This window comes from Opisthocomus hoazin, chromosome 2, assembly GCF_030867145.1.
Source record: "Opisthocomus hoazin isolate bOpiHoa1 chromosome 2, bOpiHoa1.hap1, whole genome shotgun sequence".
NCBI lineage: Eukaryota > Metazoa > Chordata > Aves > Opisthocomiformes > Opisthocomidae > Opisthocomus > Opisthocomus hoazin.
This window is the reverse complement of record NC_134415.1, coordinates 7,067,229-7,084,749: the sequence shown is the minus strand read 5'-3', so window position 1 is coordinate 7,084,749 and position 17,521 is coordinate 7,067,229. Positions and strand designations below refer to the sequence as shown.

Below are 17,521 nucleotides of genomic sequence, written 5' to 3'. Positions count from 1 at the left end.
GCCCAGAACCTTCTTGTTTCTCCAACCTGCAAGGAGCGACGCTGCCGTGTCGCTGGCAAGCTGAACACATCCTCCGAGGAAACCAAGCACTCCATCCACCGGAGCATTCGGTACCCGGGGTTCTTTCACAGCAATGTCTGAAGGGACGATGAGATGGAGGCCCTGCCCGCCTCCCCCCAGCTCAACCCCAGATACCACCACCACAGCTGAAAAGAAACAGCCGGAGCGATTCTGTCCACCCCGGCTCAGCAGGGCCCTCGCAACCAGAGAGCGGAGAGTACAGCAGGGTGCAGGGGGGAGGGCAATGAGGATGTGGGAAAACAAGCACAAACGCAGCACTTCAGCCCTTGGATTAAATGTGGGACACTTAAGCCCTCCCCATTTTGTTTCCCTAAACTTCCCTTTCACTAGTCGGCTCTTGTTTACATCATACAGTAAAAAGCAGGTGCTACACTCCCAAGGGTGAAACGCATCCCCAAGATCCAGTAAAAAGCCTTTTCAGTCACCTTTTACCAGAGCCAACCCCAGGCTGCTCAGCTGCTCGCGTGCCCCAGGCTCGCTGGCAGCCCCCCACCCTGGCTTCAGCCCGGCTGTGTCCCAGCACAGCAAGCAAGGGGGAACAGCGACGGGCGCGATGTACAAAGTTCGCTTCCGTTCATCTAAAAACCCAAATGCCACGGGGCCTGCTGTTCCCTCCATTTTGAAGTGTCACACAGCCTCTTCTGCGTGAGGAGCTGGGGTGCTCGCTGAAAAGTCTCACCTCGTTCCCACAGACAGAAAAATCCTGGCATTCGTTGCATTTAAGAGAAATGTTACCAAAAAGGGCTTGCCAGTATGAGTCTTTTTCCCCTGACAAGATGGCCAGATACTCTCAATACCTATGAATGACATTCTGAAACTATTAACTTCTTAGCAGTCTCTGCGATGTCATTCACAGCTTTTCTAAAAAGCTGTTTATTAGAATAAAGGAAGAAATGTCATCTGCGTTTGGCTCCAACCCGCCAACTGACTGCTCTTCTCTTGCTGGGGAATTTAAGTTAAAGATTAGCTCAGTTTTTTGCAGCTCATTTTAGAAGATCAGAATTGCCAGTGAAATTCTCCAGCATGTAATAATCATCTTCTCATCAATGCATATTTTTTAACTACCCAGTTATTGCCATATTTAGATTACTCCCTGGATTGGGAGCTGGTATTTAATTACAATGTTTCACTAGTGCTTGAACATGCTTAAATCTGCAGCACAGAGGTATCACTTACAATTAACTTCGCAGTAGGTCCAGCGTTAAAGATTCACCTCTCTCATTCAGCCTTCTCAGAGCTCTGCAAGTCAAAAACTGTCTAATGCATGATAAATAATGCAGGCCCTGCTTATTCCATGCTGTGTGCAATTTTATGGTGGAATTACAAGCTTCCTTGCCAAAAACGTCCTTGATTCTCGGGCTTCAAGAGAGTAATTGGTACCTCATATTCTCCCCTTTTTTTGCGCCAATTAAAACCTGCAGGTGCACTGATGTTGTCATCTGGAATCTTGCTGCTGCATCAGAGGTTATTTTCACCAAATGTGTGCTATTACTAAAATCAGCCCATCAGGGGAATTGTGAACGCTCTGTTTGTTGTTACAGCACTCTCAAGGCTTTCCAAATATTTTACTAGTGCAAGACCAGACAATAAATTTTTACCTCCAAAGTAAACGCAGAGTGTCATAAAAACTAAGTTCAGTTGGAAATACTACTTTCTCACTCACTCGATGGATATCTGAAACAGGCGAATCATTGCTTCAGGACTGTCTCAGATTTAAAGGCCAGACGTGACTGGTAAGGTCATCTAGGATCTCCTGCGGAACACAGACCACAAAATTTCTCTTTCTTTCTCTTGAAAAGCACCCCGTAGCTCAGAGAGAAGATGGCCTTAAAAAAAGAACAACAACAAATTAAAGACTCTCACCAGTCTTGAGATTGGCAGCAGAAAGGAAGAGCTGCTGATGTCGGTAGCAAAAACTCCCGCTGATTTAAAAGGGCTGACACTTCACTCACGGCTCCAGACAAGGAAAAATCCAGCTCCATTTTGGAAGTTTGTCCAGTGGCTGACTACCCTCACTACGACAGGTCTTCCTTGCACCACGAGACAATGGCTTAAAAGTGCTATAAGCACCCTGGTCAAAAGTTCCCCAAACTTGTTCTGATTCTTTTTTCTTCCCAGCCTATTCAATGGTGGGACTACAGTAGGCATCATGGCATTATATGCAGGGCAATATATCTACTTTTATGAGGAACACATACCACTTTAAGTGATGAACTCCCACCAAGATTGGCTGAACTGGAATTTAGAAGACTGAACTCGGCCATCACTCCTGAAGGAACTCCCCTCCCCAGGCTCTACAGCAAAGTGCTGAATATCTCCATTTTATTTAGCTTTAAAGGTCAGTCCTCATTTAAGACTCAACTGCAGTCCCACTAAAGCCTTGCTAGACTTTGGGTAATTATTTAATCATTGAAAGAACTATTCTTTTGCAGTGTATTTTACAGCTTAAAGACTTAACCCTGAAACAGTAGGACATCCAACACTTGAGTGCAGAGAGGTTTCTGTTTGAAGGTCTATGGCGCTCAGCCCTGGAAAAGTTTACTTCGGTCCCAAGTCCTTCACCTCTAACAAGGTGTCTTCTCCGAGTAAGATGCCTGAAGTAATTAAGGGATTAGTGATACCTTCAGGGCACAGCCTTATTTTGCAGAAAGCAGACAGGAGCTGTACGCTCTCCAAGGAGCAGGACCCTAAGATGAATTCTCTTTTTCCCCAAGTGTGATGAAGAGGATACAACCATCCAAACGGCTTTGGGCAGAACAGCAGCGTAGTCAGGGAGCAAGGCCGCGGCATCCTTTGACGCAGCACGTACCTCCCGCCATCTGCGGAGGGGCAACGTCTGTACCAGACCCTCGTTCTGAAGATAGGGAAGAGAAAGGACGTTCCCTCGTGCTCCCAGATGTTTCCCGGGCACCTGTAAAAACGCCTGTCCCCACCCAGCCCCCTACAACTCTGGGTGTCAGTTTTACAGAAATAAATAACTAAAATGATATTTGAAAATGCCTTTAAATAGTTTGCTCATTTTAACAGTTGTTGAACTGAACAGAAAGCAGTTAAGAAATAACTGAATTCTTCACAACTTTTTACAGCCAGAGATGACTATAAATGGTACAATGAACAAGCGTGCACCGGCGAGGGAATTCTGCTTTCACAACACGCAAAACTGATGAAGTGGTAGCGCTTTTCCTGAGCACGTTTGCACACCTCACAGAGAAACACATTGTCTGATACTCTCAAACACTTCTTATTTCACCATTAAGCACGTACAGAATTGAACACGGAAAAAACCCAACCAAACAAAAAGTATCAATAAACGTAACAGATTATAAAACCCATACAGAAAAATGCAGGATTAACTTGATTCTGACTTAATAAACTCCGCACAAAAAAATACAAGTCAAGATTTGACTGAACTTCACGGACCTGAAGATTTTTTATATATATATATATATATATATTTTCTTTAAGGGGGCGCAAGGCAGGATTGCCTCAGAAACTAGAAAATAAATCCAAAATGCATCCCTCTTATCAACTACTGTCTGGGCCACTTAGGAGAGGGCAGAGTTGGTTATTTTTCCTCCGGAAGTGGAATTCTGTCAATGTCACTTGGGGCTACAGGAAATTTCCTCAAAATTCTAGATAACTCTTCTTACACTGCAAGAGGAGAGAGGAGTGTCCAGGGGTAGAGGCAGAGCATCTGCTTATTCCTTCTGCCTCCTGAATCGTCCGCACCCACGCTGAAACACGCCTGGACACACCTAAGCTGGGTCACCGGCACCAAAGGTATTTCTGCATGAACCAGGCAGAGCACACGCACATTTTGGGCAGGGCTCTGTTCTGTGACACCAGGGCTAAGTTCTGGATACTGAATTGCTCTCTGGGCAGAACAGTCCACACCACACTCTGAAAGACAAAGATCTCAAACAGATTTGACAGTTAATTGCTCTTCCATGGTGTAACTAGGATCAGAGTCAGACCACCTAACTTTCAAATACCCAGATTAGAACTGGATGTTAACTACGCGTCTGTTCAGTTTTTTGGATGGATCGGCTCGTGAACTGAATAAAGAATAATCCTGCTGTCTCATTTTCACATTTTAGAGCACTACCAGCTTTACCTTGCTTAGCCTGGTTTACCCAGTAAAGCCTCCAGAGGCTAAAGCAGGAAGGACAGACTCTAAAACACCCGCAAAATGTTGTAATGTTTTGTAAAAATAAACACTTTGGTGTTTACAGGCAAGAAGAGGTCTTCATTTTCTGCAGGATTCCACAGCTGCCAAGATGTCTTGCAGAATGCTGTTTCTGTTTTCCTTACTAACCTAGAGAAAGAGAAATTAAAACTGATGTAATTTGATGAATAACCTCTATATCAGTGTTTACTTCAAAAACAAACAAAGCAGAAATTCAATGCATTTCTTTCTCAGTGGAGGAATGTTGAGTGTCAAACACCTGCCGCCTGCTGCCACTGAGAACACAAAAAGCTAAATCCACAAACCTGCATACGTAATTGAATATTCAGTGATCTTTTTGATTTAATTGCCCATGGTATTTTGCAGTATTATTCAGGGCTCGAATAACTAACAGGAATCACTCGAAGAACCAGCATGTACTTTTGTCATTACTAGAAATGCTTTCAATTACCAAAGACAATTTTCCTACTATAAAGTGGAGTCCTTACGCCTTCAGTACTTGAAAGGGTTGTATTTATTAGGATGACAGACCCAGTCAAAACCATCTGCAATGAAAAAAATTACAACAGGCTTAGCAGCGCAACTCTCTATTCTGAGCAACTTTAGTATCGCGAGATAGAAACACCTTGAAAAAGAAGTAAGACTTGAGAAGGCTGGGGGGCTTCTGTAGCACGCTGAGGTCTGCTTTTGGTTGACCAGTCTATGGAAATGCTGGGCTTTAAGACTAGTAGGTGTGAAAATGCATATAGTCCAGTGTCCTGCCTTTTGCTGGGCCCATCTGCATTGCAGCACCTGCAGATTACTGTAAACTGCCACGCAAACGCTAGCACTTGCTCGTCAGCTCAGCTCCCAGGCGCAGCAACCACAGAGCAGGCGGGGGGGGGGCGAGGGGGTGGGTAAATCACCCCTTCTTGACAGACGGGGTCCTGATACAGAGCCCAGAGACCCGCAGTGCCATGCATTACTCACTCAACCAAAGCCTGGGGAGATGGCTGGAGTGGTGAAAGGGTTAAGAAGCAATTGTGAAGTGTCAGCAAAAGCCTCATTTTAAAAAGCATAAGAAATTTCCCCCACTGTTCAGATCCCTGTAGAGAGGGTAGGAAGAAATCAGACAAAGACAGATGAGCCAAAAAACAATAAGGACATTCATATTTTTAGCAAAGTTTGAGAAATGCTGTTTGATGAGGAAGGACACCACACTATGCACGGCACAAAACTCTCTGCTAGCAAGGTTTCACCGCATTCCCTGTAGCTGCATTTAAGATCTGAGCACAAGAGTTTGTATCCCTTCCAGTACTACAGGCAATACTGAACAGGAGAAAGTATTATTACTTTTAAATAGATGACAGTCCTACCTGAAGAATTTGGCCCTAGGAGCCTATTGCTATTTACAGTCACAGACATCCAACCCGAATGCTGGAAACCAACACCGTAAAAATCTAGAGATGGTGGTCTCACCTATGCCCCTTGAATTCAAGGGAGCAGATGAACATGGGAGTGATGAAGAAAAGTGACCTTAAAAAAAAAGGAAAGAAAGGGAAGATCTGCCTGAAAATGTTGCTGGGTTTATTGAGTATCATTCCAAGCCTATTATTAGATAAACATAAAACCCCACAATAACAAAGAGAGCAAGACAACAAAGAATGGAATTGCTCTTCAGCAAGGCTATTGTGAGACCCCAAGGTAAACAAGGCACAGAGCATAGGGAGCCAAACTCTAAATCTCACAGCAAGTGTCCTGATATCCTGACTTTCAAAGGACCTTCTGAACATTTAATAGCTCTTCCCACTGTCTCACAGCCAACAAAAACAATACTACATTTCATCTATCCCTTTTCCATACCTACATGCCAGAAGTCCAGTGAGAGAAGCAGAGAGAAAGTGCCAAGTGTTGGGAAATTTTCACAACTGTTTTACAAAGGCTGCTTGATAGATACAAGTCTCCTCTTAAGATCTGGAGACATTCTATGCAAGCAGCTTTCCCAGAGAGAACAAATCCCCCAGTATCTGTGCTGAATGTACAAACAGATGGGTAGACTTTTAGATGGGGAGTTGAAAATAACTGTAGATGCTGCTTATATTAAGCATTTAGGTAATCTGGAGGAAACTACCACCTAGACTCCAAGAAGGCAACAGTAGAGGACAAAAGCTTTCCTCCTCTAACTGTTGCAAGTACTGTCAAGGAAATCCCTCTTCTACACTCTGTTCAAATGGAATCTTTTGTTCTTCTGATCCATTTCACTATTATTTTCTTTCTTAAAAGGCCTATGCAACCAAACTTCACTAACGGGTTTCACGAAAGCAAAATTAATAGGCGGGAAAAAGGAAGAAAATGAATACGTGTCAGCTGCTACGGATAATCTGATCCTATTTATGACACCGTGTCTGCAAAACTACACAGACTCGGACAGTGCAAAAAGAGCCTCTGTAGTTCCACTGGAAAGTTTAGTTCTCAACAAAATGGAATTGGGCAACAATGGAAAGAAATGTGTTAAATATCAAAGCTCCTATCGTTAAGTGCTCTAAAAATAATAAATTAAACATTTGGGACCAAATCCTCAACTGCTCTTAGGGCATCTGGGCCCACTTACACCAGCTGAATATGCTTTCAAGACACAAGGGACTGTAAAACCCCAAAGAGCTGTCTCCATGCTCTTAGCGTCAAACATCAGAACTGTCCTTGCGACACCAAGAGAAGGATGAGAAAACTCCGCTGAGTTACTTGAATGCAGCCTAACTCCATATTAAGTGACAAAGCAGGCAGAACTCTTTGGGAAGGTAGCCACCTCCTTCTGCACATTTCCAGGCACCGTAAAAGTTAGTAAGGATTTACTGACCACGAACTATTTGGGCACTCCAGGTTCTCCCCATGCCACAGCCGTTGAAGCACACAGCTGGTGATCCAGTAACAGCCCCGGGCAGGTTCTGTTGCTGCTCGTGCACACACTTTAACTAGCTGTGAAGGAGCATGCCGTGTGTCACCGCAGCAAACGAGACAGTTGCTCTCCTGCACAAGACTTCAGCATAGCAGGTCCCTGCCACCCAGGAACGACTGCCGCCTGTCACACATTTCACACCCATGCTTTTGGCTAATGGATTCACCAGAGAACTCTATTTAAACAAAGAAACCTGCACATCCTAATCTCAGCAGCATAAACAGGATGGCTCATTTTTTCAGCAAAGTTTTTTTTAGGTAGAGAAAACATTGCTCCATTGAAATTTACAGGAAGACTGTAGCTGACTGTAGTCAGTCCTTCAGATGCATCGGCAGACCGACACGGCTAACAACCCGAGGCTGAGTGGCACATGTCCTCAGAACATCACCTGATAAGAAGAGACAGCAAAAGACTCAAAAGCTTCCTTGAAAAGCCAAATGCTGTTTTCTAGCACTCTGTTTCCTTCCCTGAGAGGACCAAACGCACAGTATTGCCTTGCCGTGACTGCAGCCTAAGCAGCAAGTGACTGTCCCCGTCAGCGAGGCGTTCTCCGTGCCCCCTTCCCCAGTCCTACCACTGTAACCCGAGTCATAGAAAATCCATACCCACGTGTTCAGCAGCCTGATAACTGACACACATCACCTTGTCAGCGGGAAACTTGGGGTTTTATCTCTGAAAGGCAAGGTAGCAGCTGAATGCTTATGTGAGGAAAGGAATCCTCTTCTGTCTTTGCTCCTAGGATTGCTTTAGTTAAACAGGCATTTAATTTAAAAACAGAAATTCAAGATGATGATGCGGCCACCACTAAAAGAAAGCTAAGAAACTTTTCTGAGCACTGCAGTTTCGTTAATCTCACTTTGAAGAGGAGAAAAGATGATGGAGGCTTTGCTTTCTCTGCAGTAACTAAAATCATTCAGTACAAAGCTGTTGAGATAGTGTTTTTTCCTTCCTCATTCACGTGAAAACAAAGTAAGCATTCTCACTGTGACCTGCGTCCGATAAAGAACAGGCTGCAACAGTGTACTGCTCTACAGCATATTACCCCTGTTAGTAAGCCAGGATGTGCAAGTCCCACTTACTGAATATAGAGATAAACAGTTCAGTTTTGTATATATAGCTTTACTCTCTACTATAAATAGTACACACTGAGCAGAAAAATAAATCAAAGGAGTGGGGGCTGCATTTAGCTTGTTTCTGTGAGGCATCCAGGACACTTACAGATGTTAAGGAAACCTCACACATGTATTCCTGCAAACAGACCACACTTTGTTGTAGCAAGTTTTTGAGAACCTCCCAGCAACTGATCAGAAATGCATTTTGAGGGTCTAATATTATGAAAATTATGTCTGTAAAAATAACATAATGACTTCCAAAATTGGTTCACTGACTCTAGAGAAAGCACACTCCACTTACAAGTGTCTGTCTTCTAGAAACCATTTCTGCAAAATCCACTGCTGTCTTTTTTTTTCCTTGAATATGATTACTGGTAATATTTCTGCAAGCTAGTCGGAAAAAAATATTTTAAATCGGACTGTACTATAAAAGATTTAACTCTTAGGAATAATGAATACTTTTATGGCAATAATACTACAGCAAGAAAACCTTTTAAAACAACTATATCATTACTTCTACAGGCCCTCACAAGCAAAGCCAGCTGTGTGAGACTGCTACAGAAAGTGCCAACTGTGATTTTTGTTTTAATAAGGTGAACACCTGCCCATTAAGAATAAAATGGAAACTAAAAAACTTACTTTGTACAAGCTACCCACAGCTATCAACTAGCAGTAACAGTTAAACAGACCCAAATACAAACCAGCAACCTAGAACAGAAGGCTCTTTAAGGCTATTTAATATTACTCACATTGAACACTTTAACATCTTTCCTACTTCTTATTTCTTCAACAAGATCCAGTGGTTTTCCCTTAGGTATAGGAATAGTTCCAAGCACCACGGTCCCTGAGCCAGCCAGCGTTTGACGAACAGCTTGAATAAAAGGCTGGCTGAAGAGTTCCATTTTACCAATCTCATCTATGACACAAATTTTTTTCTCTGCATCACTGCCATGGTTTACCTGTGGAAAAGTACATCAAGAGACTGTAAACAACGCAGAACTTAGACCAAGCAACAGAAATAATTTCTATGTTAATAAAAGAAATACCTCCAAAATAAATCAATTGTAATACTGGGGAAAGTGGAAGAGTCAAAGCTGCTGCTGGTAACTGACAGACTTAGAAATCTGTCATGTCTATTTCGGCACAGATTTTTGGAAAGAGGAGAATATATGTACAGCACAAATACCAACTACAATAAGAAATATCCATAATATCAGTTTTCCTTCCAAGCTGAATTCTCACAATGGTCCCATACGAGCTACTTGACAATTAAGAACTGCACTTTGCCTACTAGCAGCTCTCACTCAATCTGAGGGACGCCAATTTTTCAAAACCTCACTCTCCCTAGAAAATTATGCATTTAGAATCGATCAATACCCACACAACACAAGTATTAAAAAAATAAAAAGACCTGTATTAAATCCAGATTTGGAAGTTTGCCTTCCTGTAGCTGGGTCAAAAGAGGGTCAAAATTAGCATTCCTCTCGGAACAATTAGCTTTCTTCAAAGCTATCTGGATAACGACCAAGCCGTTCCCAAGCCTCTCTCACATGAGAAGTCATCTTCCATTTCTTTGTCGAGATATAGTTTATTCTATAATCCCCCTGGACTGCAGGATAGTCACCATAATAAAGATTAACCACATTTATGGTTTGTTTACTGTGCCAAACAGTACTGTGCTGCAGACTGGTGCGAGCAGCAGGGAAGTCTAGGAGACAACAAGGGTGACTGCCACTGAGGGAAAGGCAGCTCAGAAAGCAAAGGAACTATTCAACAGAAAAAGAAGTGCACTGCCTATCATCTCTTGGTAAAAGTAACTGAGAACTGTACTCCATTATTTACAGAAGCGAGGAGGAAATCAATTCAAGTCAAAACACCACTGTAGATCCATACACCAATACCAGCCATATTATACAGAACCTTAAGGAAAAAAAAGATTTAAATGTTTTCCCTTGTGAAGGCAAAGTATTTGCTTCTGGGAAAGTGGAAGAACCGTGTAACATGCATCCTAAAACCTTTCCAAGCTAAGTCCCTGCTGGGTAGCTGTTTTATCTAATTCCTTTCATAGATCAGTGAGCAATAAAGCCAATATTCGTCACTAGGTCACACACTGAGAAACAGAGCATTTTGCTTCGGAAAAAAATCCTCAGTCCTGCCTGGTAAAGTTTCCAGAACCAGAAGGATCACCCATTGTAGGATCTACCCTGTTCTCACCAGAGTGAACGAGATCCAAGCCTTACGAGCTGAAGCTGTCCTCAAGACTACATGGGTACATGCCCACTCCATGCTGCTCTCTGATCAAACCAGACCATACCTATGACTCTCCTGCCTCCCTTCTTTGTCTCATCTTGTTTCAGTTCTGCGATCTTCCTCACTCCCCTCCTCTCCTATTTTGTGCCACCTACATGCATGACCACATTCCCACAAAACTGATTAACAGCGCTTTCAATGAGAACAGGGCCATGCACTGTCCGAGCCTGCTGGGCCCTTCTTCTCTTCACTCTCTTGTACTTGCAGAAAGCTGTGTAACAACCAGAAAAACTCAACGCTGCCAACACCCTTCTAGCAAGGTCTCTGCTGGACTTCACATTCACGCAGCAGGAAAGGGATTCCGAGTACAGTGCTGGCTTAATGAAGTCTTTTTATTAAGCTATCCTTCTATTTACTAACATAGTAAATCAACTTTGAGTGAAATTAAACATAAAATGTTTGTCCCATTTCATTGGTATTTCCTTTCTCCCTCAGCCCCAACATCTTTGCTTCCCTACTCTCAGACCTCAGTGTTCCTTGACAAAAACAAGAATCAGATCCTAGATCTCGTTTTGCTCCTTGCACCTCTTTGGTTTTTTGATTTCTTCATTCAGAAGTCCCTTCTTCCTTGGCCCCTTGAGCTTTGGCAGCATAGAAAAACCACAACAGGATTCTTCTTGGTTGTACAGCTCAGCAGCTGCTGCACACCGTTTGTGGTACGTTACTGCCAAAACCAGATCTGTTCTTGTTTAATTTTGGAGAGGTGAAAGGTTGGAGTAAGAGAGGAAGAAGAAGAAAAAAGGCAGTAATAGAATGTTAGAAGAAGGATAGGAAAAAGACTGGGTAGAAAGTCCTGTCACAGCCAGAGCACTCCTTGTGCAGCAGGCTCAATTCCAAATTACCAGCCTGCTATTATCAGTTCAAACCTACCAGTCTGCAGGTACTTACACAGTGGTAATCAAAAATAACCACTGCATTCAAGAAACAAATGCTTCTACTGGAAGAATATGGGAATCAGAGCAAGAGGAAAAAAACGCTGTAAGGAAGAGGAGCAGCAGCAAAAGCCTCCTTCTTGGACCCGTGGACTCCAGCCAGCTCTGCGTGGTAAGCCACTCGCACATTTGGTTTGCTTTCCGATACGCAAGACATACGCAAGTGGCATAGGAAGAAACTGCCTATCGGCTATCTCTCAGGCCAAGATCCTGCTCACAGGACGATGTCAGATCAAAAGTGAGAGGGGATTGCAACCCCTCCAACACCATAATAAGCACAGGAGAAGAAGCCAGATTTGCCTTTCCAGCTTCCTGATCCTAAAGTCAATCAGAATCAGCAATACCCAAGAAACAGGACATGTATTAATATCAAAAACTAGTACTCTAGAAGGGCCTTCCAATGACACTGATTATCATAAAGCATCCATATTTCAGCAGCCTTCATAGAATACTCACATTTCTCAGCATAGGTAGGACCAACTGCTCAAATGAAACAAGGTCTACAACATACTGTCCGACCCGATATTCACGTCTTGAAGCAGAAGAATCAGAACTGAATTTGAAAGAGATACATAATTCCTTCTAAGTAATGAGTTTAGTGAGAATTCACTGCAGTCATTTCAAATGGATTTATGAGAAGTTATCCTAATAAGTCAAATCCCTTCAATTCCTCTAAGAAAAGGAAAGAAACTCTGTAAACCATGCATTAAGTGACATTGCAGGTAGCATACTTTGAGATAATAAATGCAACACAAGCTACCTTCACAACTACGTAAGCCTAAATTTTAACACTGTATGGAAGGATAACGGAATCTAAAAGCCAGCAGGTTTATTTACACTGAAATCAAAATGCATGCCTGCAGTTCAGACTCTGAATTGATAATGTGACACTACAGACCCCATCACAGCAGCAGCCCAAATCTCAGTACACATTAAACAATCTTGGAGAAATACTCCAGATAATTGGCATATGCTGCATCACACTATCCTAGGTGAATCTTCTTCATTAGCAGCACACAAATTATTTAGTCAGATCGACTATGTCTGAATGAGGTGCTAACGTCACACCTGGACCTAGACTAAGTTCTGCACAAAGCATGAAAAGCTAAGTCTAGTGAATCAGGAGAGATCGTGAGCCCCTCTGTACTTCAGAGGCCTCCATCTTAGCAGGTTCTGAAACGCTCTTATTCTTAAAATTCCCATGTGGGATTTGTGGACCAGCCAGAGGATCTTTAAAACAACGTTATATGCAATTTCCCTTTTATTTTCCACTTCTGTCCTCATAAATTAGCCGGTGGAAACAAAAAAGTCTTCCTCCCTGCCTACAGTGAGCTACTGACTGTATCCCAAAGAGACCTGGCCTCACAATAAAAGGCTCCGCAGTGCTTCCTCTCTATCTGGTGTGAAACAGGCAGCAAGAGAGAACACCTTTCTCTAGCACATTTTCAGTATTTCACTACGCAATAAAGACACTATATACAAAATCCAGGTATCAGCTAGGACAAGAGAACTGAACAAAGAACCATGAAACCATACCTGTGCTGGAAATCACCTTCTGAAGGAGCATTTAATATGCCGACAGACTGGAGCAGAAGCATAAAGCAATAAGCCACTTACAGTTATTAAAACCTCAGTACCTGACTCTTGATAAAGGTCCTCGTTTTCCAGACAAAGTGACAACATCAAATCCTGTTCTCCTGCCACCTTCTCTAACTTCCTCAGTGTAAAATCCATCAGTGGGAATACCCGAGGATTTTAGAGCTTGAGTGACTTTCTGGATCAAAGTAGTCTTTCCAACCCCTAAAAATAAAGAAGAAACAAAAAGCACACAGGATTAATCCTCTTCTACACTAACACCCATTTTAAACACCACAGTGATGATTCAGTTTAGCAGGAACATTAATTACTTTTTAAGTTTGCAAATTGTTTTTTTTTAACTAGTAGGAAAGGAAAGAACAGAAGCACCTTTTCAAGTTCATCCTGCACCGACACTGCAGTGTTTTATTAGCCCCTAAGAAGTATGTCTACAGTGAAGTCACAACAGAATGGTACCACTGTCCCAGGCTACCACTGCACTTGTTAGCAGAGATAGTGCGTGGGCGGGCCACAAAGCTTGCCCCAGGGCAGGTAAATACAGGAGAGCCATACTGGCTCACAACTGATACCCCAGCTAGCTGGAAGACCGACTAATGAATCTCCCTTTCTACCACTACTATTCACTAATTTTTAAGAACAGACCTGAGCTGATCCCCCTTTTAGGCCCTAAGGTCACAGCTGACTGCTGTTACCAGGAGCCTAACTGGCACAAAGAACACACTACTTCTGCTGATCTCATAGAAATCAGTGCCCCTGAGATATCACGTCTCACACGGCAAAAAGTATTTCCAACAACAGAAAAAAGCTTCTTATGCTAATTGAAGCAAGAGAGGTTTTGACTAGATACAGGGAAAAGCTTTTTTATCATGAGGACAATCAAGCCCTGGAGCAGGCCGCCCAGAGAGGCTGTATAGTCTTCACATCCACTGAGGTTTTCAAGATCTGACTGGATAAAGCCTTGAGCAACCTGGTCTGGCCTCGTAGCTGACCCTCCTCTACACCTCCTGAAGTCCCCTCTGACATGAATTATCCTGTGGTCCTATAATCCATTCTCTTACCCTAAGACAGAACCTTAAAAGCCTCGCCACCTGATGTCTGCTAGCACAGTCTGATGTTCTTTCTACAATGTGAACATCGGGCATGTTCATCCATCCTCTCAGTTCCCACAAAGGAGCTATTTCTTCTCCTTCACCATTGTACATGTACATCCCTTGACAATCTGTTTTACACTCAATTTTATTGCTGCTCATAAAACTTAGTGTTAGCACTCCATTTTTAATTGTTGTTGTCAAAAAAAATCAGAAGATAGAAAACATCCTGCAGAACAAACCTTTAAATTCCTGGAGACGAAGAATAGAGACCAAATGTGAGGTGCCTTAAGATGCCGACAGAAATCATTTCAACATGCACATGCCAAATTCCTCCCTTAGATTGTAAGCAGATTCAGGAACTGCTTTCTTAACAGTCAATATCAATGGCAAAATATTCCGTGGCTTCAAGGGCACCTCGTCAAACTGTTCAGCAAACTTTCTCAAAATTGAAGCCAAAGGCATTCCTGGCATTTGAACAACAATAAAATGACAAATGTGGCACCACCACTATCCACCATCTTTCCAGGGCCTTGTCTCTATCAGCAAATTTATACTAATTTGGCTAAGTAGATTTGCTATCCCTAATTCGGTTACCTTCGTTCAGCAAATTGCCAAAGAAGGCTAAAAAGCTTCAAACTGAGTTTAAGAAAGCTTAAAGGTATACATTTAGCTAATCAAAGCAGTACACTCAGTTTCAGTTAAGCGAACAGAGACAAGGCCTAGGCAGGCCTAACCTCTGCGCCTCCTGGCCTTTACCCAGCAGGTGGAAGGCAGAGGGAAGCGGGTGGAGGGTGTTGCTACCTCAGCCTAGCAGTAGCAGTTTAAATTCATTCCAGACAGAATCACAGAATGTTTGGGGTTGGAAGGGACCTCTGTGGGTCATCTAGTCCAACCCCCGTGCCAAAGCAGGGCCACCCTGAGCAGGCTGCACAGGACCGCTTCCAGGAGGGGTTTGAATATCTCCAGAGAAGGAGACTCCACAGCCTCCCTGGGCAGCCTGGTCCAGTGCTCCGTCACCCTCAGAGGGAAGAAGTTCTTCCTCATGTTCAGACGGAACTTCCTCTGCTTCAGTTTGTGCCTGTTGCCCCTTGTCCTGTCGCTGGACACCACTGAAAAGAGTCTGGCCCCGTCCTCTTGATACCCATCCAGAAGATATTTATAGACATTTAGAAGGTCCCCTCTCAGCCTTCTCCAGGCTAAACAAGCCCAGCTCCCTCAGCCTTTCCTCGCAGGAGAGATGCTCCAACGAGCAGAAGAGCCGGGTACCTGCAGAAGGTTCACAAAAAGGAGAACTAGGCCCGCTGCTTTACTTCCAGACCACAAAAGAAAGATTTACAACGTAATAACTGGTTTATTCTTTCATCAGCCTTGTAGTTGAACCCTCATACTCTCTGTAGCTGAACCCTCACACTCTACCTCCACAGTAATCAGATTCCCCTGCCACCACAAGCTACTCCCCGGCTCCAATCCAGGCCTGCCCACTCGGGACACCAATGATCACCCACAGCCGAGCACTGCTGGCGTTGGAAGCGCTAAATCCCTACAATTAAGTTACAGAAAAGATGAGCTCTCAAAAATTACTAATGGCTGCAGTTTAACTGAAGAAAGATTTGTTGTCCAGGGGTTTTTTACCACCCCCCTCAGCACTGAGCTGCAGGGCCGGAGCCAGGGACAAAGCAGCAGCGCCTGAAGATGCGATGTGGGGCCAGACGAAGACCCAGACCGGCCCTTCATTAGGAACAAGTTAATGAACGCTGCGGCTCCGACCTCCACAGATGCGGCCCGGGGAGGGGGGGAGCGGCCACAGGCCCGCAGGCCGCCAGCCCGCCTTATCCCGCAGGCAGCCGCCGGGCCCGGCCGCAACGGCCGGCGTCCCCGGGGCCCCCTCGCAGCCCCTGGGCCCGCCAGCAGCTCCCGCCCCCGCCTCAGGCCCCGCGCAGGGCGGCTGGCCCGGCCCCAGGGCAGCCCCCGCCGCCCACCCCGCTCCGCTGGCTCCTCCTGCCCCCCTTACCTGGGGGTCCCGTGAGGAAAACGTGCCTGGACATGGCGGGGGGCCGCGCTCCCTTCTCTCCCCCGCCCGACGCGGCCCGGATGGCGGAAGCGCCGCTCCGCCCCGGCCTCTCCCGTGGCAGCCCGCGGGCGGGGTGGCGGCAGGGCCGGCGGTGGCGGAGGGGCCCTCGGCGGCTTGCGGCAGGCCGCTGCTTCGGCGCTCCCCGGGAGATGGACGCGGGGGAAGGTTAGAGGAGAGGGGGGAAAACCCGATTAATTCCTAAACGTGGGTGAGCGCTGGCTTTCTCCAGTCAACTTGACCTGTTTAATTTCTGAACGTGTCAAGAAAGCTCTCCCTAGAGGTTTCTGCTCAGCGTGCCCCAGGGTGCAGCGAACAGGTCGTCTGATGCCTCAATGCGGGCAGCAAACCGAACTGGGGGGTTAATGCACAGCTGGGGGGTGTTAGAAATCTGAGCAAACTGGGTCACAGATGAAGAGGTTTGGCAGGTTTAACGAAGACCCTGACAGACACCCGCGTCCCAGCACGCCTCACAGAATCACAGCATGGCAGGGGTTGGAAGGGACCTCTGTGGGTCATCTAGTCCAACCCCCCTGCCAAAGCAGGGTCACCTACAGCAGGCTGCACAGGACCTTGTCCAGGCGGGGTTTGAATATCTCCAGAGAAGGAGACTCCACAACCTCCCCGGGCAGCCTGGGCCAGGGCTCCATCACCCTCAGAGGGAAGAAGTTCTTCCTCCTGTTCAGCTGGAACTTCCTCTGCTTCAGTTTGTGCCCGTCGCCCCTTGTCCTGTCGCTGGGCACCACTGAAAAGAGTCTGGCCCCGTTTTCCTGACACCCACCCTGAAGATATTTGTAGGCATTTCTAAGGTCCCCTCTCAGCCTTCTCTTCTCCAGGCTGAACAAGTCCAGCTCCCTCAGCCTTTCCTCGTAGGAGAGATGCTTCAGTCCCCTCATCATCCTCATAGCCCTCCTCTGGACTCTCTCCAGTAGCTCCTCATCTTTCTTGAACTGAGGAGCCCAGAACTGGACACAGTACTCCAGTGGGGCCTCACTAGGGCAGAGTAGAGGGGGAGGAGAACCTCCCTCGACCTGCTGGCCACACTCCTCCTAATGCACCCCGGAATGCACCTCACATGCCACCTGCTCATATGTGTTTAGATCGGGGTGATGGAGGGCTGTAAGAGAGCAGAGAGAGGGAGTTTGTGTGGAGGGCTGCGGTACGCCGGCAGAAGTCTGGGTGAGGCGATGCCCTGCCACTGAGGCGTATC

General features: G+C 45.3%; 1 protein-coding gene across 1 annotated transcript; it reads right to left on the bottom strand.

Moving 5' to 3' along the window:
• Positions 1-4,271: 4,271 nt before the first annotated feature.
• On the bottom strand, positions 4,272-16,374 carry NTPCR (nucleoside-triphosphatase, cancer-related). Its single transcript, XM_075412244.1, has 5 exons — positions 16,255-16,374; positions 13,194-13,356; positions 12,013-12,109; positions 9,064-9,273; positions 4,272-4,396 (listed from the first exon to the last, which is right to left on the bottom strand). Exons 1-5 carry the CDS (start codon positions 16,286-16,288, stop codon positions 4,328-4,330), a joined length of 573 nt encoding a protein of 190 aa, XP_075268359.1. The 5' UTR covers positions 16,289-16,374; the 3' UTR covers positions 4,272-4,327.
• Positions 16,375-17,521: the final 1,147 nt, after the last annotated feature.

What these genes read in the sequence shown, in the direction of transcription:
- NTPCR (XM_075412244.1), bottom strand. Translation starts at nt 16,288, where the DNA reads ATGTCCAGGCACGTTTTCCTCACGGGACCCCCAG. An exon ending in TTTCCTCACGGGACCCCCAG is followed by an intron (nt 13,357 to 16,254) that starts GTAAGGGGGGCA and finishes CTTTATTTTTAG; the next exon opens with GGGTTGGAAAGACTACTTTG. An exon ending in AAGATGTTAAAGTGTTCAAT is followed by an intron (nt 4,397 to 9,063) that starts GTGAGTAATATT and finishes CTCTTTCTCTAG; the next exon opens with GTTAGTAAGGAAAACAGAAA.